General features: G+C 38.2%; 1 protein-coding gene across 14 annotated transcripts in view; it reads left to right on the top strand.

The window, feature by feature from the left end:
* hdac5 (histone deacetylase 5) overlaps positions 1-26720 on the top strand; it is a 334015-nt gene that overhangs the window by 247279 nt on the left and 60016 nt on the right. For all 14 annotated transcript variants that reach the window (XR_009509038.1, XM_059956583.1, XM_059956578.1 and 11 more), the window contains 6 exons: positions 4640-4771; positions 11948-12060; positions 14830-14964; positions 15912-16134; positions 19623-19837; positions 20866-21129. Coding sequence is in view for 13 of the 14 variants with exons in the window: in XM_059956583.1 (XP_059812566.1) it covers positions 4640-4771; positions 11948-12060; positions 14830-14964; positions 15912-16134; positions 19623-19837; positions 20866-21129 (1082 nt within the window). In the remaining variant the exon portion in view is untranslated. The remainder of the gene's footprint in view (positions 1-4639; positions 4772-11947; positions 12061-14829; positions 14965-15911; positions 16135-19622; positions 19838-20865; positions 21130-26720) is intronic.

Genomic DNA, 26720 nt, shown 5'->3' with positions numbered 1-26720 from the left:
GCCCTGGCACCATTGAAACTGCAAGGTGGTTGGCACTTCCTAGCATTCATACCAAAGCAAGTATGGTAAAAGCACAGGCCCAGCGACGTCTGTTTCAGCCACGGACATCCTTATGTTGGGGGACTTGCTGACCGGGCTTACTGAGGTAGAGAAAGAGCCGGGAATGATGCAGCACTGCCTAGCTTGTGTGTAGACTATCACCCATTTATCAAGTTCCCTATACTCCTCCTCAGGTGCATTAGCGAGGGTTATGCGAACTTGATCAGGTATTTGCTGCATGGCGAGTTGTTTAAAAATAAACAAGGATAGTGATTTCCCAGGAGAGAGAGCACGGTAAAAGTCCTTTACATAATTACGTCATCATGTTAGCCCCACCTCTTAAAGTGAACCTCAATCCAATGTCAGTGGTTGTGAATTCTGTACGTTTCCACCAATTACATTGCCCTAAAAAACTAAAACATTACCTTGAGATGCTCTTTCTGTGATGCCTTCATACGATTTCAGCTGATTTCTAGGTATGAGTCTGATTCTAGTATTTAGTGTTCAGAGACTCCTCCTTTTGATTCTCAATAGCCCCATTTCTACTAACACTCCTTGAGGTTGCTTATGATGAAATGCCATGTTGAATTAAATGAAAAGGCCAGTCATTTTTACATCACCTGGAACTGTTGTCTTGTTCATGTTTACACCAAGGTTGTCTAAACTTGAAGTGTCAAGGAAAGTTATCCTTATGAAACCCAAAGTGAGCTTCAGTCATCTTGTTATTCGTACCACTCACCTCACACTGTTGTCGGGTGCTTCGATTATTTTTAGGATTGATTGGGTGATAACTGGCTGGATAAATACATACTGCTTTCAGTGAATAGGGCATACCTGGGCAATTTTTCAGTCTGTCGTGCAAATGTATCTGTGATGAACACTCTTCAGGGCAACAAACTACATGTTGCCAAAGCCCATAGTCTTTGTCATATAGTTGTACTCCATTTTTTCTTGATATCACATTAGACTGATTAGAATTAGATGAAAATGGTTTTTATATATGCAGTTTTAATAAAGTCTAAGAGCATATCACTACTGCTTTTTGGTATGCAGAAAGCTGGAAAAATCATTGAAGGTTGAGTGGAAAGTACAAAGTATAGATTTTCCCAATACATTTGTATGCTTCTTTTCCCTCACATTATTTTGATACTGATCATTCAAATATTTTCAAGGTGCAGTATTGGTATTGATTCATTATTGTCACATGTGCCAAGATACAGTGAAAAGCTTGTCTTGCATACTGTTTAAACAAATCAAATCATTGTATTGTCCATTGAGCTAGAATAAAGTTAATAATAATGCAGTGTAAAGTGTAAAAGCTGCTGAAAATGTGCAGTGCAGGTAAACACTAAGAGTGCAAGATCATAATTAGGTAAATTGTGAGACTCAATCCATCTTATCATTCAAGAGATTTGTTCAAGAATCTGACAGCAGTGGGATAGAAGCTACCCTGAAGTCTGGTGCTTTTCCGGCTTTTATATCTTCTGCCCAATGGGAGAGAGTTGAAGGAAGTGTCTGGAGTGGGTGGGGTCTTAGATTTTGCTGGCTGCCTTGCTGAGGCAGTGAGAAGTGTGGACAAAATCCACGGAAGGGAACCTGGTTCCTGTGATCTGCTAGGCTGTGTCCACAACTCTCTGCAGTTTCTTGGGTCACATGTAGACCAGTAGCTCACTGATGTCTTCACAGACATCTTCAACACTTCACTCATCCAGGCTGCTGACCCACGTGCTTCAAACCAGTCACCATCATCCCTGTACCTAAGAACTCTACACCCTCAGAGCTAAACAACTACCACCCAGTGGCACTGACGCCAATCATCACGAAGTGCTTTGAATGGCTGGTGATGGCATACATCAACAACTCCATTCCTGCCACACTGGACACTCACCAATATGCTCACTGACAGAACTGCTCTACGGCAGATATCGCAGCATCTGTCATGCACTTGGCCTCGACACACCGAGAAAACAAGGACATTTGCATCAGAATGCTGTTTCTGGATTTTAGTTCAGCATTCAACGCTATTGTCCCACAGACCTTGGTGAACAAACTCCCACTCCTCATTCTAAATACACCCCTGTGCAACTGGGTATTGGACTGACTAACGAATAGACCTCAGATAGGGTGCACAACTGTTCCTCCCTCCCCATCATCCTCAACACAGGTGCCCCCCCCCCCCCACCAGGACTGTGTGCTGAGCCCACTGTTGTACACTCTACTCACACGTGATGCATGGCCAAACACCCAGGTAATCACATTGTCAGGTTCGCCAATGGTGGGACTCATCACCAACAACGATGAGAGGGACTACAGAGAGGAGTTGGAAGTGCTCGAGACCCAGTGCCAGACAAATAACCTCTTCCTCAATGTCTACAAGATAAAGGAGTCAGTTATCAACTTGGGAATTCCGCACCACTTACACCCCTTTTTACATTGCCAGCACAGCTGTGGAAACTGCAATCAGTTTCAAACACCTGGGAGTGCACATCTCACACAACCTCTCATGGTCCCAGAACACATCCTACACAATCAGGAAAGCTCAGCAATCCCACTACTTCCTGAGGAGGCTGAAGAGAACTGGACTTTGTACATCTATTCTTCCATCCTTCTACAGATGAGCAGTAGAGAGTATCCTCACATACAAGACATACTGTATGTACAGAAAAGGGACTATAGCATCATGAAGAATCTCACACACCCTGCTCATGGACTGTTTGTCCCACTCCCATCAGGGATGATCCATGCCAAAATCACTAGACTTAAAAACTGTTACTTTCCCCAAGCGGTAAGACTGATCAACACCTTCACCCACTAACTCATCCTTCCACATCCCCCACCCACCACCACCACTACTTTATCAGTTACTGTCAATATCTTTATGTATAGACACTTCTGTACCAAGCATCACTCTATATACTGTACATACACTCCATTTATGTATATAAGCTATCTTATGTATTTATATTTATTGTATTTTATTTCTGTGTTGCATTTGATCTGGAGTAACAATATTTTGTAAACTGGAAATGACATTAACAATCTTGAATCAAATGTAATTAGCCACATTTATTAATATTTTTATGTGTAGTATATTTCTTTGAGTAGTAACAAGAACTTGTAACTCATTGCAATGTATTTTGGGGGCATTAATATGCAGGAATTCCAATAAAAGTGTTTTTAATCAAGTGCTTTTAATTTTCTAAATTGCCCGAAAGCACTCCAACAGTATTATTAAATAAAAATAGCCATATAAGGATATGTTACAGCACATGACCAAAAGCTTTCATGGGGGAAGGTTCTGAGGTCTTCTTTAAGGAAGGGAAAGTGGAGTGGATACTTGCAGAAGAAATGCTTGGAGTTTGGAGATTCCAGTTGGTGGAATGCTTGAAATCATGATGTTCATAAGGTCAGAACAGAGCTATCTTAGAAAATTTCAGGGCTAGAAGCAATTACAGAGATCGAGAGCGACAAAACAGATGGTTGACTAACAATAATGATAACTTTAATATCAGCAGTGTGGGTCAACAAGTAAGAGATAAGTGAAACTTCACTCAAGTAAGGATTGTCTTAGGTTACAACATGATATTGATAGGTTGCAGAGCTAGGCTGAGAAGTGGCAGATGGAGTTCAATCCAGAAAAGTGTGAAGTGATTCTCTTTAGAAGAACAGACTTGAAGACAAAATACAGGTTAATGACACGATTCTTAACAGTGTGGACCAACAGATGGATCTTGAGTTCACATCCATAGATCCATCAAAGTTGCAGCCCAGTTGTTAGGGTGGTTAAGAAGGTGTATGGTATGTTGGCCTTCATTAGTCAGGGGTTGGGTTCAAGAATTGCAAGGTAATGTTGCAGCTCCATAAACCTCTGGTTAGACCACACTTGGAGTATTGTGTTCAGTTCTAGTCATTTCATTATGTGGAAGCTTTAGAGAAGGTGCAGAGGAGATTTCCCAGGATGCTGCCTGGATTAGAAAACGTGTCTTGCAGGGATAGGCTGAGCCAGCTTAAGGCTTTTCTCTTTGGAGAGGAGGAGGATGAAAAGTAACTTCTTAGAAGTGTACAAGATAATAAGAGACACACGTAGAGTGGACAGCCAGAGCTAATATGAGGGGACATAATTTTATGGTATTTGCGAAAAAGTATAGGAGGATGTCAGAGGTAGTTTTTTTTAATGTACAGAAAGTGGTAAGTGTTTGAGCACACTGTCGGGGTGCTGGTGGAGACAGATACATTAGGGCCATTTAAGAGACTCTTAGTTAGCCCTCCATTTTTCATTCATCCGTGTGCCTATGTGGGAGGGATGTGTTAAATTTATCTTGGTGTAGATTAAAGGGTTGGCATAACATCATGGGCTGAAAGGCCTATACTGTGCTATACTGTTCTTTATCCCTGTATCACAATTTAGAATAACTTCAATTTTAGAGAGGACAGGAGGAATTCTTATGTTAGTAGGTATCATTAAAAATAATTGGCTAAACATCCTCTCTGCATCTGTTTGTCTTAATGAATATTAAATCTTTAGCACTTGCTGTTCAAGCCTGATAAAAGTCAACAAATCTAAGGCTTAATTACATTTTTGTTCAAATAATATTTACAGCTTCCGAACCTAATTTGAAGGTGCGTTCCAGATTAAAACAGAAAGTGGCTGAAAGGAGAAGCAGCCCATTATTGAGGAGGAAAGATGGCACAATAATTAGCACATTCAAGAAGAGAGCAATCGAAATTACAGGTAAGGTTACAGAAACAAGATAATGCACTGAATATCACTTTATAACTGTGTAATCTGGAAATTAAACAAATAGCTTTGTTGGCATATTTTCAATATGCTGCTAACATTACTTTTGTAATTTTACTAATATTTTCCCTCCTTTCTTAAAATGTTAATTACCTATAAGATTTCATGGGAGTAAATTGGTGTCCATGAAATCATTATCCATGTGTATGTGACCTGTGAACTTAACCTGGCTGTTTCTCATGTCATCTTATTTTCATGTAGCCTATTCTTTCTCATATGCTCATGAAATCCCTGTAATTCCCCCATAACCATCCTCCTGTAAAGGTCCTTTATAGGAGACAGTAACCAACCCACTAGTGTATTTTAGGGAATTAGGAAGAAACCTGAGCAGCCAGTGAAATCTTTGGGGTTATAGAGTGAACATACAAACTCCACACTGACAGTATCCAAGTGCAGGATTGAATCCCGGTCACATGAGGAAATCTGCAGATGCTGGAAATTCTAGCAACACACACAAAATGCTGGTGGAACACAGCAGGCCAGGCAGCATCTATAGGAAGAAGTACAGTCGATGTTTCGGGCCGAGACCCTTCGTCAGGACTAACTGAAAGAAAAGATAGTAAGAGATTTGAAAGTGGGAGGGGGAGATCCGAAATGATAGGAGAAGTCAGGAGGGGTAGATATGAAGCTAAGAGCTGGAAAGTTGATTGACAAAAGGGATACAGAGCTAGAGAAGGGAGAGGATCATGGGACAGGAGGCCTAGGGAGAAAGAAAGGGGGAGGGGAGCACCAGAGGAAGATGGAGAGCAGGCAAGGAGTGATTGTGAGAGGGTCAGAGAGAAAACAAGGGGGGGAGGAGATAAATAAATATGTCAGGGATGGAGTAAGAAGGGGAGGGGGGCATTAACAGAATTTAGAGAAATCAATGTTCATGCCATCAGGTTGGAGGCTACCTAGACGGAATATAAGGTGTTGTTCCTCCAACCTGAGTGTGGCTTCATCTCGACAGTAGAGGAGGCCATGGATTGACATATCAGAATGGGAATGGGACATGGAATTAAAATGTGTGGCCACTGAAAGATCCTGCTTTCTCGGGCAGACAGAGTGCAGGTTTTCAGCAAGAAATCTCCCAGTCTGCGTCGGGTCTCACCAATATATAAAAGGCCACACCGGGAACACCAGACGCAGTATACCACACCAGCTGACTCACAGGTGAAGTGTGGCCTCACCTGGAAGGACTGTCTGGGGCCCTGAATGGTGGTGAGGGAGGAGTGTAAGGGCAGGTGTAGTACTTGTTCCCCTTACAAGGATAAGTGCCAGGAGGGAGATCAGTGGGAAGGGATGGGGGTGACGAGTGGACAAGGGAGTCGCATAGGGAGCGATCTCTGCAGAAAGCAGAAAGGGGGGGGGGAGCGAAAGATGTGCTTGGTGGTGGGATCTAGTTGGAGGTGGCAGAAGTTACGGAGAATTATATATTGGACCCAGAGGCTGGTGGGGTGGTAGGTGAGGCTTGAAGAGCCTCGGGTGAAAAGCTAGGATGAGGCTTTTCATTCCAGGATGAAGGAGATGTCTTCCTTTTTTAAAGAAACGGGCTTTCCTTCCTCCACCATCAACTCTGCTCTCAAACACATCTTTCCCATTTCAGGCACATCTGCTGTCACCCCATCCACCCGCCACCCCACTCGGGATAGGGTTCCTCTTGTCCTCCCCTACCACCCCACCAGCCTATGGGTCCAACATATAATTCTCCGTAACTTCTGCCACCTCCAACAGGATCCCACTACCAAGCACATCTTTCCCTCTCTCCCCCCCTTCCGCTTTCTGCAGCGTTCGCTCCCTACGCGACTCCCTTCTCCATTCGTCCCCCCCATCCCTTCCCACCAATCTCCCTCCTGGCACTTATCCTTGTAAGTGGAACAAGTGCTACACCTGCCCTTGGACTTCCTCCCTCACCACCATTCAGGGCCGCAGACAGTCCTTCCAGATGAGGTGACACTTCACCTGTGAATCGGCTGGTGTGGTATACTGCGTCCGGTGTGGCCTTCTATATTTTGGTGAGACCGTTTCGCTGAACACCTGCACTCTGTCCACCAGAGAAAGCAGGATCTCCCAGTGGCCACACATTTTAATTCCACATCCCATTCCCATTCTGATATGTCTTTCCATGGCCTCCTCTACTGTCAAGATGAGGTCACACTCAGGTTGGAGGAACAACACCTTATATTCCGTCTGGGCAGCCTCCAATCTGATGGCATGAACATTGATTTCTCTAACTTCTGTTAATGCCCCCCTCCCCTTCTTACCCCATCCCTGACATATTTATTTATCCCCTCCCCCCCCTTGTTTTCTCTCTGTCCCTCTCACAACCACTCCTTGCCTGCTCTCCATCTTCCTCTGGTGCTCCCCTCCCCCTTTCTTTCTCCCTAGGCCTTCTGTCCCATGATCCTCTCCCTTCTCCAGCTCTGTATCCCTTTTGCCAATCACCTTTCCAGCTCTTAGCTTCATATCTCCCCCTCCTGTCTTCCCCTATCATTTCAGATCTCCCCCTCCCCCTCCTACTTTCAAATCTCTTCCTATCTTTTCTTTCAGTTAGTCCTGATGAAGGGTCTCAGCCCAAAACGTCAACTGTACTTCTTCCTATAGATGCTGCCTGGCCTGCTGCGTTCTACCAGCATTTTGTGTGTGTTGAATCCAGGTCACCAGATCTGTGAGACAACAACACTGTGTCATCCATGCACAATAACTAAGTGCCCAGAACTGTACTAACTGGAAGTCAGGAGAAGCAATCTCTAAGAGTGGTCACAGATAGTGATCGGGTATCCAGATGATTTATTTGTCCTAGTCCAAAGATGATGTAATCAAAGATGGGACATTCCTAATCTATGTTAACTCGGCTAACTAAAATGTGTAAAATTGGTGGACCTTGGAAGCAACATCTACCCAGTTCCTGGAGTTTTCTGCAAACTATGGGTATTGAATAAGAGATTTTTAATGTGATAGTAAACCCACCTTCTTTGTGTCTGCAACAAGTTAAAATAAATTACATTTATCCATTTTTGGAATATTCAAATAAAATAATTTAAATGTAGATAAGGTGTTCTAATTACACTGAACAGCAAACTTTTTCGAAAGTGATGCATCCTCAGTATTTTTTTTGTTATGATAGACCGCTTGAAGCTGAATCCATATATAATTTCAGGCTATTTGTATCATGTAGGAATTTGGAGAAATAAGAAATTAACTTTTATTGAATATAATGTGTTTAATTGCTTAACGATACTGATGCTTTGCAATAGTTCAACTGAGCTAGAAACATTCCGTTGATGATTTTCATTTGTACTCAGTGCCTGAGGCTTCTCGCTTAAATGTCCAACAATAATCAGCCAGCACTGATGGATTCCAGTTGCCCTGATATCATTTCTCCATGACTGCAACGTCCTGGTGAAACCCTTCAACATGCTCATCACTAACATTGCCAAGATTTTCAGGGAAGATGTCTAAATAGAAATGGAGAAAATAAATTTTCAGTGACATGTTGCACTGAATAGTTTTGTATGCTTGAAGCATATTGTCAACCAGCTGCATGTAGTTTGGTACTCTGTAGTTGCCAAGAATTTTTTCAGCAACATCCTTGAATGTTTTCCATGTGATTTTCTCTGGTCCCACTAGAAGTTCTTCGAATTGCCTGTCATTGACTTGTGGACCAACAAAAATGCCTTCCTTAGTCTTGGCTTCAAGTTATTCTGGGAAGCACCTGTCTCAAATATAGAAATATTTCATGGAAATTTTTGTGCCTGGTGACAGCAGATTCCATTCTTGCAGTCTTCAACCCAGTAATTTTGCTTTTGCCTTTGATAAACTCCAGTCTCTGACCAGATTATTTACAGTAACTCTAAGTTATCAGATGAGACTCGTGCATCATGGGACCTTCGTCTGCCTCCTCTGGACTCCATGTCTCTGGTGGCTTTGATACGGGAAGACGATCATCATGCAGCACAAGCTTCTTGGCTGAAGAGAGGGTCAATAGATTTCTTGTTTTTAGCAGAGAAACAAGACACACTGGAAAGACAGAAGTAGCAGTTGGTCACATGATCCTTCTGCTCACGCCATGTCATTGGTACAGTGAATGGCATTGATTTCTGAGTACTTCTGAACCAAGCTCTGAGATTGACAGTGCATGTTGTGCAACAAATGTGAGGAGCCCAGGCTTTGACATGGTCACTAATTTTACACCCAAAGTAGAGTTCGTAGCTTTTTTAATAAGAGGAGTCAGGCTCCATCTTTGAGATATAAGCATATACTTGCCACAAATATAACAGAAAGCTGCAACATTGGTGAGACATTTTGCTATCACAAATACTTCTGAAAATACAATCACTTTATTATAATGAGTACACACAGTATGCTATGCCTGTGGAGCATGTGCATCAACATGATCACAAACCGATTATGCATGTAAATGCAATGCAATGAACAGTGTGTGCGTGATGTTTTTATAGCCTTTCTAAAACCTGTCCTGCCATGCAGCATCTGCCCTGCCGAAGCATGCCTGAGAAGATATAAAACTTTTCAGCTTGCATTGTGGGCAACATTTTAATTCACTTGAATTACAAACTGAAATAACAAATATATGCGCTTTAAAAAAATAGTGCATAATTGGGAAATTTCATGGTGATTATTATGATCGGCAGGCAAAATCCATAAGATACACCCTAAAGTACTCAGGAGCAAGATCTTTGATGTCCAGTGTTATGGGGGGGTATAGGTAATCCAGTTGTGTATTAAAATGTTTCTTGGTTAATGGTACTGAAACTGGAGTATTTTGGTACATTTGTATTCCAATAATACTTGAGTTGTCATCTTAATGTTGCAGTTTCCCTCCATTTTTTGATGAATTCATAAAACACAATGAGTGCAATCTGGCCATCTAAATTAGTTCCAAATTGCTCACAATTGGTAGACCTGGTATGATAATGATAACTATCTGTTCTTTCAGCATTGTACTGTAGCACAGTAGATGTGACAACAATAAACCAAGATTGCTCTCAGGAATAGGTGCAGATTCAAATGAGTGCTAGGACCACATTAATGATGAGAATGTGTATAGGAACAAAAGTAATATAATAGAAATGGTATAATAAGAGGATTTAGCTTTTAACTTCCCATGGAAAATCAAAAGGTACACAAATCTATTAGCAGCTTTTGGCAAAACTGGAAACAAATAATAATTAAGATTGTTCAGGCCACTCAAGGAACAGTCCAGATCTGACTCCCCCATGTGGACTCTGAAGGTGATGCTGAATTAGATGGTTTTGAGCAGTCTTGCCCATGCGATGTACTCCCTTATAGTGCTCAGAGATTAAAATTTCTGAATCCTTTTAATAATTGAGGTAGGATTAAAGTTGTAGTTGCCTATTATTGTTATTTCCTGTGCAAGTTGTTTCATATGTATCAACAGTAGTGACTTTGCAGCGTAAGCCAGAACTCGGCATCTGCTTTCTACTGTTACAGATTCAGCAAAAACAGTTCCCTATGGTCATTACCAAGTTGACATTGTGCAATTTTCAAATATGGTGACCATCTTTGGAACTCTAGAAGATTGAGCTACGCTGGCTGATGCCATTCTTTTTCCACCCTGAACACCTGTACTACTAAAAACATGAGTACTATAATTCTAGTGCAGTAATATGTGTTTCATTTCTAGGCCAACAGGAATATGAGCATATCCTCCATTTGGAATGAAGCCTTGGACCCACTGTGATATATCTGCCAAAAGTGATATATGTGCCTAGTCCTGATTTTTATTCTTCCATTGGCTTTCTGTCCTTTCATAACTGAGAGGTGGATCTCCCATTATTGTATCTCATGGAGCTAGGAAGAGAAAAAAGACAAAATAGCTCCCACAAATTCATTATACTCCATGGAAGCAGGACACTATTTTTCTTTTCTTTTTAACATTGATGCATCAGTGCATAAATGATTTCAAATTTGTTGAACCAGTCCATATTTATCTTTATATACAAAGTGCCTGGCAGCTGTAAGGGTAATTTTATAATCGGGGGTGGGCTGGTAGGAAAAAAAATGCCAGGAAAAGCTATGTCATATACCCTATGTCATTTAAGTATTACAAAGTTTCCTTAATCTACCCCAAATAGGTGGGTAAGGTGAAAACTAATTAATGTTCCATTTTTAAGATACACATGTTTGAGGTGTATTTAATATGGTGATCAATCATAATAGGTTTGTTTAAAAAGTTGAATGTTATTTACTAACATGTATGATGGACAATGAAAAAACTTATTTTTATTGGTTTATTCATAGAAGAAAGAACATCTTATTAAGTTCTTACTCTTTCATAGAGAAAAATACTATCATTGACTTTTGTTTCTAATACATGAATTGGAGAAATTGTGATCCTTCAACAAGGCTTACGCCTCACCATCTTGCTGCCTGATGTCTGTCATGAAAAATATCCATCATGAGAATTTGCATGTGCAACAGAGTAGTTGCAAGCAATACAGAGCTGCTGCCCATTATCAATGTGAAAGGTGGAAGTTTCAATTCAAGGATTTTACAGATAAACTAAATTGCATCCGCTGTTTTAAACAAATTGTGGAAAAAAAATTATATTTACCATAAAGATGTGCCGTAAATGGATGTGCCTCACCACAATGTTTTTCATACAAAAGGAGTTTTCAGACAGGCTCAATATGTTTTCAACTTACTTTAAATCATTGACCATAAGGGGACATTTGAAAGAGGCCATATCTGCCATCATAACATTTTAATACAATCCTTATTTTAGACTAAAACCAAGAAAATCATTTGTGACTTCTTACATGCTTGCAAAAACATTTGTGTTATTATTTTGTGTTTGGAAATTTTCTGCCTCCACTGGCCAACCAGAAATTTTCTACCCATTAATACAAATAGTTGGAAAGTTCCAAGTTGGCAAGTGCAGAAGTTGATAAATGTAGCTTGTGAATCAATTAAGGTATTACACCTTACATTGAGGGGTGGGTGGGAAGCAAATCATCCCTTGAAATGTCTAAATATGGCTTGTGTTGAGTAATAGGGGTTAAACTATGCTTTTTATTCTTAAGCATTTAACTAGAATCTGATGAAACTGCTGTTTCCCTGATGCTAGTTTCTTTGTTTTGATTGTTTCAGTTTCCTCAGTCTGTAATAGCGCTCCTGGCTCTGGCCCTAGCTCTCCGAACAATTCAAACAATATTCCTGCAGAGAACGGAACAACTAGTTCTGTACCCAATATTCATGCTGAGGTAATAGCTTGTACCTACCATTAAATCTGTAAACCAGTTATTTCCAAGTATATAATAACAAACCTTTTTATAAGCTGTTTCTTTAAAGTCTATAGGTAGTAATTTTGAGTTTTGGCCTTATAAGTATTTGCTTAAATTAACTTGTACCTTATGTTGTGCATTTGCTTTCGTATTCAAGACTGCAGAGTCAAATTAAGATTAATAAAAACCATTAGATGTTAAAAATAGCAAATATTCTAGACTGCACTGTAATAGGCTTCAGTAATTTTGAACTATGTATACAATATACTATCTATACTAATTTTGTAAACTGAGTTATTTAAAATCTTATATTCTTTAATAGTTTATTGTAGGTAGTTCCTTCTTCTCTCCCTTCCAATTATTCAGAATGTGAGGAGTTAAAACTAAAACTCTCGTTCCGGCTTACCAGTGTGTTTTATGCCAAGTCAATTGAACCAGTGCAAATTTTCTGATTTTAGAATGAGCTTTATTCTTTTGGGATAGAGTCCAATGTAATCTAGATCGAGACTGACTGTATTTATTTTATAGTAGTCCTTTACTAGTTTGGTCTAAATTAGATATTTAATATTCATGTGTATATGGCTCCACCTCTGCAGTTTGATTTACATGATGGTACACATTGCACATATTTTGAGATTTTATTGAAAATACTTAAAATAACGCAAAGATTCAGCTGGCTAATGTTTGGTTTTCTGAGGACTACTGTTGCTAGTAGTTTATGGGAGTTATTTTGTGTCTCCTATTTGAATCTGAATCAAGATTGTTTTCAGTGTTGCTTTCTTCAAATATGTATTCAATATGGATTTCAAATATTTTTGATTTATAAAGAATAATACAGTACATATTTTTCATTAGCGATTGTGTTGGGTAGTGTAGTGGTATTTACATGGTAATAACTGAAATATACAGTAACATGTAAGACTGCAGTCAGGTAAAAGGTTTTCTGTCTCCAGTTTAACATTTTTATCTTTTAGATTACACTATTGCACTGTTGAGCTCAGTTATTTGAGGTTGCATGCACATTAGGACCACTTACAAGTAATTTAACCTTGAAACTTCTGTAGAGAGCAAACATTTATAAAATGAAGGAACTTGTGTGAAATGTCAAGTATTGTGACAAATTATGACTCTCTCCTCATATCAAGAATAATGATTTTTTTGTCAAGGCTTGTCATTATTTAGCCTTTATAAAGGAATTTTTGCTGCAAGAGATTAAGTAATGATTTAAGGGGTGGAAAAGAGGTCGACAAAATTTTGTGGAGATTAGTTTTGTTGCTCTATGATCAAGAACACTGTGTTGATTAAAAAGCTGAACTGTTACCTAGGTGTGTAAGCATAATAGTTGTTCAGAGTTCTGTAATAAATTGCAATATGAAGTATCCTTAGTCCAGCCACCTAGGTTTTTCTCTTGTATATTGTTGGGCCATAAGCTCTTTTCCCAAAGTATCAAGTGAAAAATCTGGTAGTGGTGTATTAATTTGTTGCCATAATATTTATAGTATGTTTCCATTTGAAAAATGTTAGTCAATGTCAATATCATTTTGAAGTATGCTAAGTAACTTGACTCTACATAGTAATAGAAATATCAACATTGAGAAACCCAACAATTTGGCAGAACAACACAAAAACCAAATGTAACTATTACAAGAAGCCTACCACTTACTTAACTATTCACTACTCGCCCCCATCATTGTTGGGAAACAATTACCAGGTCCTGATGTATGAAATAAATGAACATTTGTCACACAAATATATTCTCCCCTTCTGAGATGCCTTTCAGAATGAAATATAGAGATTAATTTGTCTCAGCAGTTAAATTAATTGGATCTTACCTTATAGTAAGCACTAATATTTAGTTTCCATTTTTATTTGATTGCCATATTTTAGAGAGAAACTGGAGACAAAAAAAGTGAAGTAACGCGAAGTAATTCCAAGCAGCAGGAAGGTTTCACTTGTACATGCTAGGCATGTACATGCTTGTACATGTATGTTGCATCTTAGAGTACCTCAGAGATTTAGCTTTCAGTTATTTAGATACAGACAGTGAATCCACCATTTGACACTATTTGCTTTCAGTATTTGCCTCCATGTTGTAGGCATAACTTACTTCGAAAATAACCATATCTTATAGAATTCCTTGAAAACAAATATTAAAATATCATTTGCTCTTGTATGCCTGTTGGGATTTGCAAACCACTGTTCTTAATACTAAGAATTCCAGTATGAATTTACTTTCATTATTCATAGTCAAGTTATTGATACTTTGAAAATAATAATATATGCTAAGTATTTCACATATTTTAAAAAGGTTATGATATTACTTTAGTAATAGTCATCTTTGGTACTTGTACTGACATGTACTTCATAGTGTGCTCTGAATAATTATTTCTTTATTAAATATTCAAGCTGACAGATGATTTTATTGGACAAGGAAATCTCATGCAAATCTTAACATACTTCACATTAAAGCAGAATACTGTCAGTGGCAGAGTATTCACCCGGTGTATTTAATGAGCACCTGTTGATATCAAAGTTCCAACCAAATTCTTCAGTAACCATATAAAAAGTTGGACATGCATTGGGTTGAATTGAGAGGCACTTAAATGAATAGTGAAGAATCCAGTTTCTCATGAAGTATAGTGAGGATATAGCGTGAATTGAGCCCTAGTACAAAAAATAAGAAAAAATTAGGTCAAATGATCTTATTAATGAACAGAATATAAAGCAATGTTTTGTTGTCATCCACAGCATATGCCCCCACATCACAAAGCAGTAAACACTGATGGGTCAGCAAGTCAGCTCACCCTCTACACATCCCCTTCTCTGCCTAACATTTCCCTGGGGCTCCCAGCAGCAGTCACAGGATCCAACTCACAAATCAATGTAAGTAGACAATGTTTACTTATGGCACCATATATTCTTTTAAGTGAACTGAATCAAATAAAAATGAGATTTCTTTAGATTTGTATCTTCTATTTTAATTGACTTTCTACAAGTGGGTGTTACTGAATTAGCCAACAATAAAAAAAAATTTCAAGTGAAGAAAATTGGCTTTATTATTTTTGCCTTGAGATTCTTTCCACTTATTCACTCCTAAATGTTCTATGTAGTCAGGTCATCACATGGTATTGTCTCATACTTCATTCCATTAGAGGCAATGAAATCTATTTCAAAGATGGAATAAAACATTGATATGATTAGAACAACTGACTGGGAATGAACTTTGAAGGAATTGTGTTTCAAAAGTACAGCTGTCCATTGATTTTTTGACTTAAAGCTGGTTACACAAGCTATAGGCCCATATGTAAGTTCATCCCAATAATGTGCTCTATGGAATCGCCAAGAACAGTTGAAAACTGAATCTACTTTCTAGTACTCCAGTACAATAAATTATATGACAGTTGAATGTATTTCCCTTTGTATTCAAAATATATTTGCAAGACTAATACTCAAAATCAAGAACCTTCACTGGGCAGATCTGCATATGGAAAGCATATGAAGCTACAGTATGTGCAGAGATAGTAGATCCTTCAATTGCTGATTTTTTTTAATGTAAGAGCTACCCAAATGAAGGTAACTGCAGTCATAGGCTTCTTCTCATAGTTAACATTCAGGCCATTCTTCTGGTGGAGCGTATATACTGAGCATTAATGTGGCCGTGATTAATTTTGAAAATGTGTAGCTCCTGTTTTGATTTTTGTTTGCTTTCTATAAACAAAGCTGAAAGCAATGAAACTGATGAATAGTTCTTTGAATTAGTAGATTGAAGGAAGCATGTTTTTTCAAAACTATGTTTTTATTTTGTTAATGTCATTATTTTCTCATTATAGCCCTCACAAAAGATATCAGCCCAGCAAGAAGCAGAGCGACAGGCTATTCAGTCTTTGCGTCAAGGTGGTGCCTTAACAGGGAAGTTTATGAGTACCACTTCACTACCATCCTGCTTGCCAACAACAGCAATTGAAGGAGAAGCCAACACTCACAGTCACCCCTCCCTTCTACAACATGTGCTGCTACTGGAACAGGCTCGACAACAAAATGCTTTAATAGCTGGTGAATATTTTTTATTTGAAATCAAAACAAAATCCATGGAGAGACTGTTTCTAGGCTGATGCTGCTTAGATATGTGAGCAATGTATGAGAGCAGCTAAGTTGTGTTAAGGTATGGAAAAAATATTTATACATTAAAGTGTGGACAAAACAGAATACTCTGAGAACCTCTGGGATGAACAATTGATTTTGCAGGGAAGGTTGATGAGTATAATTATACTGTACCTTTCTTTTGTTCTAAATGGAGTATGTATTATATAAGTCCCCATGAGGTTATTCCTTATTAGGAAATAGGAGCAGAATTAGGCCATTTGGCTCAATTGAGTCAGCTCCGCCATTCCATCATGCCTGATTTTTTTCTTTCCTCTCTACTGTATTCTCCTGCCTTCTCCCCGTAACCTTTGATGCCCTAACAAATCAAGAACCTATCAGCTTCCACTTTAAATATATCCAATGACTTGGCCTCCACAATCGTCTACGGCAATGAATTCTGCAGATTCACTATTCTCTGGCTTAAAGAAACAACTCCTCATCTCTTTTCTTCTATTCTATTCTGAGTCTGTGCCATCTGGTCCTAGACTCTCCCAATACTGGAAATTGTTCATTTTGGAAGCATTAGACTGCCTTGATTTAACCCATTCTTTCAAAAGACTCTAGAAAAATTGATGCAAAGCAACTTTGAGCTGATGATTGTCACCCAATGGAATACAAAATGCTGGAGCAGTAGGGGTAAAAAAAAATAGATAAAGAGGGAACGAGAGTAATAACGAACAGATTTGTTTTTTGACTTCATCAATAGTAGCACCACTCCTTGTGAGATAGATTAATGACTATAATTTGCTTGAATAGGACACTATTTCCGAATTTGTAACAGTACAAAGTTTGAAAGAGTTGTGAAATGCAAGGACAATAACTGCAGGTTGCATGGGGAAATAAGCAGATGAAATTTAAAGGAGAAAATGCCAAGTATTACATTTGAAAGGAAAAGCAAGTAGAAGCAAAATACACTAGAGGGCAAAATAAACTTTAATGTATACAATAAAATGTTCTGAAAGAATATACAAACAAAGGGATCAGGGGAACTTGTGCAGAGATTATTGAATGTGCCAGGGCAAGATCTTGGGCCGTACAAACAGAGGCACTGAATACTGGAATAAGGAAGTCATGATGAACCTTTATGAAATATAACTCAAGTATTATGTCTAATTCCAGGCAGCACACTTTAAGAAAGAAGAAACAGAAAAGATTTTCAAGAATGTTGCCAGGAATTAGAGGCTTAAATTGTTAGGTCGACTGGGTTGTTTTCTTTAGAGCAGGGTAAGTTGGGAGGGAATCTCACAGAGCTGTTTTAAATGGTGAAAGTATTGACAGGTTACATAGAGGGAAGCTGTTGCTATTGATGCAGGAGTCAAGAAACAACAGATCAAGTAGTTGACTGGAGAACCAAAAGTGGCATGAGGTAAACTTTTTAATGCAAGGAGTGATTAGATTTGAGCAATATATGTTTTTTAATTTCAGATTTTTAATATCTACAGTTTTTTTCCAATTTCTGAAGGCTTTGGAAAATGTCCCTTTTCAAAATTTATTAAAAATCAATTAATCCACTCTATTTCAAAATATAATCAAATACTAAATTATTCAAATATGTTTTAAATATTTTAAATAAATAATAAATAATTTTAAACAAATATTATTTTAAAAACGTAAATTATCTTTTTCTTCGCAGCTAATCGCTATTAATTGGCTTGCTGTTCCTGTACAACTCTAAGTTCAATGGGCAGATACCCAGCATGACTAATGGGAAGTTGAAGCAAGCTTATGTTCAATTGTAGAGCTCCTTGTGGAGTTTTAAGACTGTTCACTTCATCTTCACTCCATCCTCAAAAAGATGGATTTTCTGGTGGCCAACCATTTTAATTGCAATCCCCATTCCCATTTCAACATGTCAGCCCATGACCTCCTTTTCTGCCTTGATGAGGCCACTCAGCTTGGAGAAGCAACACCTCATATTCCATCTAGGTCGCCTCCAACTTAATGGCATGAACATCAATTTCTTCAACTTACAGTAAATTATTCCCCTCGCCTTCCTCCTCCTTCAATTCCCTACTCTGGCCCCCTGTTTACCTCTTCTCATCTGCCTATCACCTCCCCCTGGTGCCCTCCTTCAGCCCTAACCTTTTCTACCTATCACCTCACAGCTTCTTACTTCATACCCACCTCCCCCATCCACCTGGTTTCACCTGTCGCCTTCTAGCTTGTTCTCCTTCCCCTCTCCCCACCTTCTTATTCTGACATCTAGCCTGTTCCTTTCCAGTCCTGATGAAGGGTCTTAGCCTAAAACATTGACTGTCTATGCCTCTCCATAAATACTATCTGACCTGCTGTATTCCTCCAGAATTTTGCATGTGTTGCTTTGAAAAATGGTAGATAGAATTTAATACAGCTAAGTGTGAGGAGTTGCACTTTTGGAGGACAAACCTGTGTAGGGCTTACACAGTGCACTGAGGAATACATTAGAACAAAGGGATCTGGGAATACAGAACTATAATTTCTTGAGAGTGTCGTAACAGGTAAATAGTGTTGCAAAGAGAGTTTCATAAGTCAGAATATTGAGGATAGGAGTTGGGATGTTATGTTGAAATTGTATGAGACTAGGCAGAATAACAGTTCGGTATGGACTAAAAGAGCCAAAGGGCCTGTTGCTGTGCTGTAGTGCTCTACTATATGATTCTGAGAATCTACTGAAGGATGGGAACAAAATTGTGGAATCGCCAGTATTTCACAGCAAGCTCCAGCCTAATTCAGTCAGGAAAAATCTAAGACAAAAGCTTTTAAACATCTCATACCCTTTATTAATGGATAAACATATCAGTAAGAAAAAAAAATTAACTTTATAGTTTTTGTTGAAAGGTCAGCTTTCTCTTTTAAGCCCAAAATTGTTTTTCTATACTGCTCTTTACAAATACAAGAACGTTCAAGGAGAAATAATTATCAAGCATTGTCAATTCCCATGTATTAATCAAATACACTCACTATCACAATATTTTATCAAATAGGTGCACTGTCCATTTATCTTCCATGTTTCAATATGACAACTCTATGGAACTGAAGAGCTGTATATATAGAAGAAAGTATAAATGATAACCATAACTTTTTAGTTATTTGTCTTTATTGAAATAAGGATTCCTCCTTCAGGTGATATTATAACTGCTCTCTAACTATTACTTGACACATGCTGTTACACCTTCTGAAGTACAAAACATATAAGTATGAATTTTAATACACAAATATCAAGAAATATTATTTATGATTCATGTTTTAGGTTACTGTCTTCCTGTTATTATTGCAAAAGGATTGATTCTGTGAAACTAAAAGTGATTACATAAACCTCAGTGATAAATAGATGAAATATTACAAAACTGGTCATGGAAAATGTTCAGATTTAAAGTATTGTAACATACGAATAACAATGTTCCTGTTATTTATCTTAGTGCCACTGCATGCTCAGTCACCACTGGTAACGGGTGAGAGAGTTTCAACCAGTCTTCGAACAGTGAACAAGTTGCCTCGACACCGCCCACTCAGTCGAACTCAGTCAGCTCCTCTACCCCAGAGTCCCCAGGCCTTACAGCAACTGGTAATGCAGCAACAACACCAACAGTTTTTGGAGAAACAGAAACAGTACCAACAACAACTGCAGCTTAAGGTGCGAAAAAGAGTTAAATTTTAAGGGACAGCATTTCAAATTTTGAATCTACAATTTACAGTAGATCACATGTTTCATAATTAGATTTTATTTTTCAGGCAAACATTTGGATGCTTTACCATTATATGACAAAAGATTGCAGTTGCCAACCTTCTAAAAAGTCATCCAGTTAGACACATGTCCCTGCTCTTTCCCATTAGCTGTGCAGGGAATGACCTCTGAACAGTCATGAAATGTTCAACTCTAAATATGGCTTTTGGTCCATTGGGGCATTGTAATGGATGCATTTGCCTGTGATTGGTGTTCATTGCTTCATTTTTTGTCCATGCATTTTTTCTGGAATCTAGTTCTCTAACAAATTGAAAGGTTAACACAGCTTAAGAGTGCTAAAATTGTATTCCTGTTTATACTTTTATTAACCTTAAGTTTATGAGCTCCTCATTTCCATTTTGTTGACCAATATAAATAATCTTTTACCTGATGCATCAATAACTACGGGAACAAATTTAAGATGATTGGCAAAAAAGCAAAAGATAACTTGTGAAATCATTTGGTTTTGGCATATCAAATAGTTTTAATCTTCAGCACCATGTACTCAATAATATAATTAGATTTGGCGTTTAGAAGTGAATTGGATGATTACTTGAAGGAATATGCAGAGAGCAAAGATTAGGGGACTGTGACTAATTGGAAAGCTATATCAATTACCTGTATGAGCATTAAACACAAAGTACCCTGTAGATGCTGGGGTCAAAGCAACATGTACAACAAGCTGGAGGAATTCAGCAAGTTGGACAGCGTCCATGGAAACGAGCAGTCAACATTTCGGGTACTGATGAAGGGTCTCGGCCCGAAACGTCAACTGCTCATTTCCACGGATGCTGTCCGACCTGCTAAGTTCCTCCAGCTTGTTGTACGTATTACTGGTATGAGCATGATGGGACAAGTACTAATGAGCTGCTTCCCTATTCTTCACTTGCAAAGAAAAACTCTTGCTTTCTTTCATTTTATGGTTGACTTTTTCACAGATGCTTTCCAAGTCAAATGAACAACCTCGGCAGCCTCCAAGTCATCCAGAGGAAACAGAAGAAGAACTGTGTGAGCAACAAGACATGCAAGAGGATCAGCCAGTACCAAGAAGTGGCAGCATTAATACTGCAGGAAATGAAGCAGCTGATGAAAATCCTCTACAGGTTGCAATGCAAGTGAAGGATGAGCCTCCAGATAGCGAAGAGGAAGATCAACTAGAAGATCAGAAAGAAGTTGAGGAGCAATCTTTGCAATTTAATCAGGTAATTCCAGTTCTTTAGTTTTCATTTCATATTCATTCACTGTGTAATTCTTAAGTCAATGCCTCATAAACCGCATATTATTATTTTAAGTTAGTTTTTGTGGGAGGAAACAAGATTGATTATTTTAGTTCTGTAAGTTTAAATGTTTTTTTTAAATTAAGAAAGATGCCATTCTCACTGGGAATGTCAGTCTGATTTGAAGAGTGAAAATAAAGATTCATTTTAAATATCAATGTATACAATTATGTTATCTTGACTACCAAGTTTTTTTGGACAAAGTGTGAGAAATATTTCATTCACATGTCTCTTTAACTTATATACCCATTCACAGTAAAGTTAAGATTAATATAATAACAACAGCGTGCCCAATGTAAAGTTAAGGATTTTTTTACCTGTGTTAAATTTCCCAGTAGAGCAATGCAGGTGCAAAATGAAAGTTACAAAAAAGCAAGAAAGATGGATGGAATACAGAATTGATTTGATATTTTGGACCAAATCTTTCAAGGACCCACTGACCATTACTACCATAACATTCATCACTTGTTGAAAGACAATCAAATCTGCAATGTCCTAATTTGTCCATCTTTTATTTCACTTTCCATTAATTTAACTGAGTTCAGGGAATCTCCTGGAACTTGCCGCTGTTATTGTCAATCCAAGCTGTGCCAGCCTGAATTGGTGCACCTGGACTTATGAACACAGGGGCACGTCCATGCCAGGCCTAGTCCTGAATGCCCTGTAATTGGCCACAAAACTGGAGCTTACCTGAGACCACAATAGGTCTGTGACTATTTGAGAACATGAAGGGGTTATGACTTTCAGAGTCACTTCCAGCAATTTAAAGGGTTTATTATGAACTAATACACTGATTCTTTTGGTGAAAATCTTGTATTTCTTTTCTGTGGTAGGGATTTCAATGGGCAGAAGTCACTTGAAGTTCCTTTCACGAAAGGTGATAAGCAAAAAAAGATTTTCAACAATCACTTTGATTTTCACGGCTCACTTTCTCCTTTTATATTAACTGCTGTATTATATTAAGCAGCAAACATAGTGTAATAGATACTACAGACCTGACATGAAGATTGGTTAGACAGTCATACTTGGTGGTGGTTTAGACCTGCATTTTTTGCTGATACCTGGTGAAACTTCCCAGCCATGTTCATGGATAGAACTATACATATTCTATATTGAGCAAAAAATTGCTGACCAGCTGTTCCCTGAAATGGGAGATGAGGCTGGGTTAAGCAACAGTACAATGAGAGAGAGAGAAATGGCTTGAAGATACAGCTATGTGTTATATTTAGTTGTGGGCCCTCCACAAAGAAGCTGTGTGATTAAAACAACATCCTAGCAGCGCACTGCAGAGGGATTGAGGAAGTCATATATGCACATTCCTGACATGGAAATCACATCAGGATGTCAAGGGTGACTTAAAATAGGAATACAGCATCACCGGAGGACACAACAAACTATTAATGTTTTAAATTTATTTTGGCTGACTGCCACCATGAGTCGTGATTTTTCCAAAAGTTGCAAAATATTCTTACGTATTTACAGCATGGAGAACAAAGAGATTTCTCCTGACTTCCTTTTTGGATCTATTACAACTATAATTTAAATTTATCACCCGTAACTCTAATTATGTCAGCAACTGAAAACATCTGTCATATCGGGCCTTTTTGAAAGGTATAACTTATCAGTTTTCATTTGTCGTTCTAGTAAGCCTTGTGTATGCCCATTCTGTGTTTCTAATGATCGTTAGCTCTAGCAAAAGTGAATGAAAAGTTGAATGTGTTAGCTCATTGCAGTCATAATTAACAGTTTCCATGAATAGAATGTTTATCAGTGCCAGTGACGAAACAAAACAACTTGTTTAGCCTTTAACCATTTAGCCTGTCAGTTAATTTCATTTGACATAATGTAGTCTATCTGGAAGTCGCAAAAGTAAATGAAATGTAACCACAATTGCAAACTCAGATTATCTTCCAAAAGAAAATCAATTTTGTTACAGTGTGGTATTACATGAAATTATTTATTTATTTGACATTTTTCCAATATAACTTTTGAGGATTGGATTCTTTAGTGGCAGAGAGATGTGGCAGGAGAGCATTGCTTAAAACATTTCCTTTGAATTACTTTGATACAGTATAAAGCAGTGTTTAAAATTGGATGTCTGGAGTTGATTATGGGATGATTTCACCGGGCAACAAAATAACTACCATTGGTTTTCCAAAATACAGAACAAGATATTTTTGAGCAAAGTTCAAGCAGATGCAGCATTTTATTCGGTGCAATCAGTTCTATATGTGCAATATGCAAGCAGGTTTAATTGATTTTATTATGTTTAATAGTTTAAGTTTTACATTTGATCATCTATTTCTTATTGGAAGATTGCACTTCTATGAGAGAAACAGGATAGAAAAGTGTATTGATGTTGAGCTAGGATGAACTCCATAGAGCATAAGATGTAAGAGTAGAAAGAGACCACCCAGCCCTGCAAGTCTGCTCCACCATTTATTAAGATCATTGCTAATCTGATTTTAGTCTCCACGCCAATTTCCTTCTTGATCCCAAAAATCTGTCTACCTTGGCCGATACTCAATGGCTGAACTTGTGCAGCATCCTCAGGTAGAGAATTTCAGATTCGTGAATTGGCAACCCCTTATTCTAAAATTATGCTCCTTAGTTTCAGCTTGCTTTAAAAGGCAATACACTCTTATCCATCCTGTCAAGTCCATTCAGAATCTAGTACATTTCAAAAAGATCACTTGTATTATTCTGAATTCCAGTGATTTGGGGTCTGTAAGGCAATCCTGTCTTCTTGGTTCATTTTTTTTTATTGCTTCCACTCCAAGTATTTCTCAATATTGCCCCTAGGAAAGCGTATCTACAGTATGTTCCAAATTATTATCATCACCTGTGTTCCTGATGCCAAAATCACATCATTCACACATATGTGCCCAGTCACATTTCCTGGTTAGTATGATTTGATCCAGAATGGTACAGAAATGTGATTTTTACAGATAAAATATTGTATAATGTTGAAAATTTGATTGCCAGGAGACCCAGTATATTGGAACAAATTGAATTTGTATTCATAGTGATGCAAGATTTATGTATGGATCTTCATAAGTGCTTTGTCACCTTTTTCTTTATAAGAACAATAGAAAGTTGTTGAAGTGTGGAGTAATGGACAGAATTAAAGTAGTGAATGAAAATGTTAAGAAATATAGTATGTTTGAAAATGGATAAATTATTAAGAAAGTGTCTTTGAAATCTTGGATGAAATTTACCCCAGTCTATCATTGGAAGCAAGAAAGAAAATAACAGCGCTTGGAATTTCTTTTTCCAATCCTCTAGCTATAGTTAATGGTACTAGAGAACTGTAAGTCTGTAACTGTGCTATCTATGTTCAGCAAAGGAGCCAGAGATAGATTGTATAACTGTGGGCCAACCAGTTAGTCTAATATTACAAATGGGCAGTTCTGAAAGACTGTTAAAGTCAAAGTAAGATGGAGGGGGAGGGAAATGTCTAACAACTTTTATTAACAGTCCTAAGGAGGTTCAGTGATGTTAATATTTTTGATAGTCTGGTAAATTTCAGTGAAGGTTTTGAGGGTCTCGCATGGCAGATTGTCTTAAAAGTAAAAGTCTATATTTTCCAAGGGAGACTAGCAAGTAGATCCAGAATTGGTTCAGTGACAGGGACCAAAACGCAATTGTGCTATAGTGACTGGAAGTCAGTAAAGGGATTTTCAAGGGCTGGGTACCAGATTGTTAAAAGACCACTCAGTTGATTTTAAATGTGAGGACCATGTTTAATCGTTGTAGATGGCACAAAAATATGTATGCAATTGATAATAAAGAAAGTTACAGATTGCAGGAAGGTATCTAACATGTATGTTGCAACTTAATTTCCTTCTAGAGAACTTGGGTATTGCATTTTGGGGAGAGCAAATGAAGCACAGGAATGTATTGTGAGTAGTAGGATACTGAAAGGTTAAAGAAACTGGATGCCCTTGGGCTGCACATCTATAGATGCTAGATTGCAGTAGAATAGATGAATAAGGTGGTTAAGGTATAAATGATGTATGTATTGCATTGACTGATGTGAAAGCTTGTTATTGGAAGGATATGGCAGCATCAGCAAGTAACTTTAAATTCCTTGGTATTATCATATCAGAGGGTCTGTCCAGTGACCAGCACGTAAGTGCCTTTACAAAGAAGGCACAACAGCACCTCTACTTTCTTGAAAGTCTGCGCAAATTCAGCATGTCATCTAAAACTTTGATGAACTTCTATAAATGCACAGTGGAGAGTATCTTGACTGATTGCATCATGGCCTGATGTGGAAACACCAATGCCCATGAATAGAAAAGCTTTCAAAAAGTGGTGGATACAACCCAGTCCATCACAGGCGAAGTCCTCCCCACCAAAGAGTATATCTACAAGGAGCACTGCCACAAGAAAACAGCATCCATCATTATGTACCCCCACCATCCATGCTCCTGTCTCGCTGTTGCCATTGGGAAAGAAGTACAGGAGCCATAAGTCCCACACCACAAGGTTCAGGAACAGTTATTACCCTTCAGTCATCAGGCTCCTGAAACAGTATGGATAGCTTCAATTCACCTCAACTCTGAACTGATTCCACAACCCTTCAAGGACTTTCAATTTCAAGGTTTCTACAACTCATGTTCTCAGTATTATTTATTTACTTACTTTTTTTTTGCATTTGCACTGTTTATCATTGCTTCTTTTATACTTCTTTGTTATACTATGAATGCCTGCAATAAAATGAATCTCAAGGTAGTATATGTTGATATTTTGATAATAAATTCTCTTTCAATTTTGAACTTTTGAGTTAGAAAACCTGATAAGTTAAGTGATATTTGGCACAGGTAAGTGCAGGTAATGACTCTCTCAACAAGAGTCCAATTGCACCTCCCTCCACTGTGCACCTTCACTACACAAGCCTTTCTTCATTTTTTAAAGATGTGAGAATCACTGGCAAGACCATCAAACAAAATTGATCTTCAGAAAGGGGAACCTATGGCAGCCCTTCTGTTGAGGGTTTTCTCTCAATGGTTTTGGGTAGGGAATCCCAGGGGTTAACCTCATCAATATTGAAACAGTGGCAATGTATTTTAAGTCATTTTTCCACAGTGGCGTTGAAAAGAATAAATGTTGAGGGTGGGTGAGATGCAAATCAAGCAGACTACTTTCTCCTAGATGATGTTTAGCTTCTTCACTGTAGTTGGAGTTGCACTTGTCCAGGCAAGTGAAAAGCATTCTATTACTCCTTTGACTTGTGCTCTATAGAAAGTAGATAGGCTTCTGGGTATTAAGCTTGCTGCAAGATATTGGAGGATATCTGGTCTTGTAGTGAACTGTAGCAATTTAAGGAGATAGCTCAGTTCGCATAGTTTTTGGGAAATAGGAAAGTTCTCGTAGCTGCCAAAATTTAGCCTCACTCATGTACACTATGATCTGATTTGCAACAGTATACTTCTTTGGCTTTAAGGAGTTGTTGCTACTAAATGAATAATTGTCACAATGATGGATGAGCGCCCCCAGTCAAAAGGAATGGG

This window comes from Hypanus sabinus, chromosome X1, assembly GCF_030144855.1.
Source record: "Hypanus sabinus isolate sHypSab1 chromosome X1, sHypSab1.hap1, whole genome shotgun sequence".
Classification (NCBI taxonomy): domain Eukaryota; kingdom Metazoa; phylum Chordata; class Chondrichthyes; order Myliobatiformes; family Dasyatidae; genus Hypanus; species Hypanus sabinus.
Note: the sequence above shows the minus strand (reverse complement) of the source record. Positions and strands in the feature narration are given on the sequence as shown.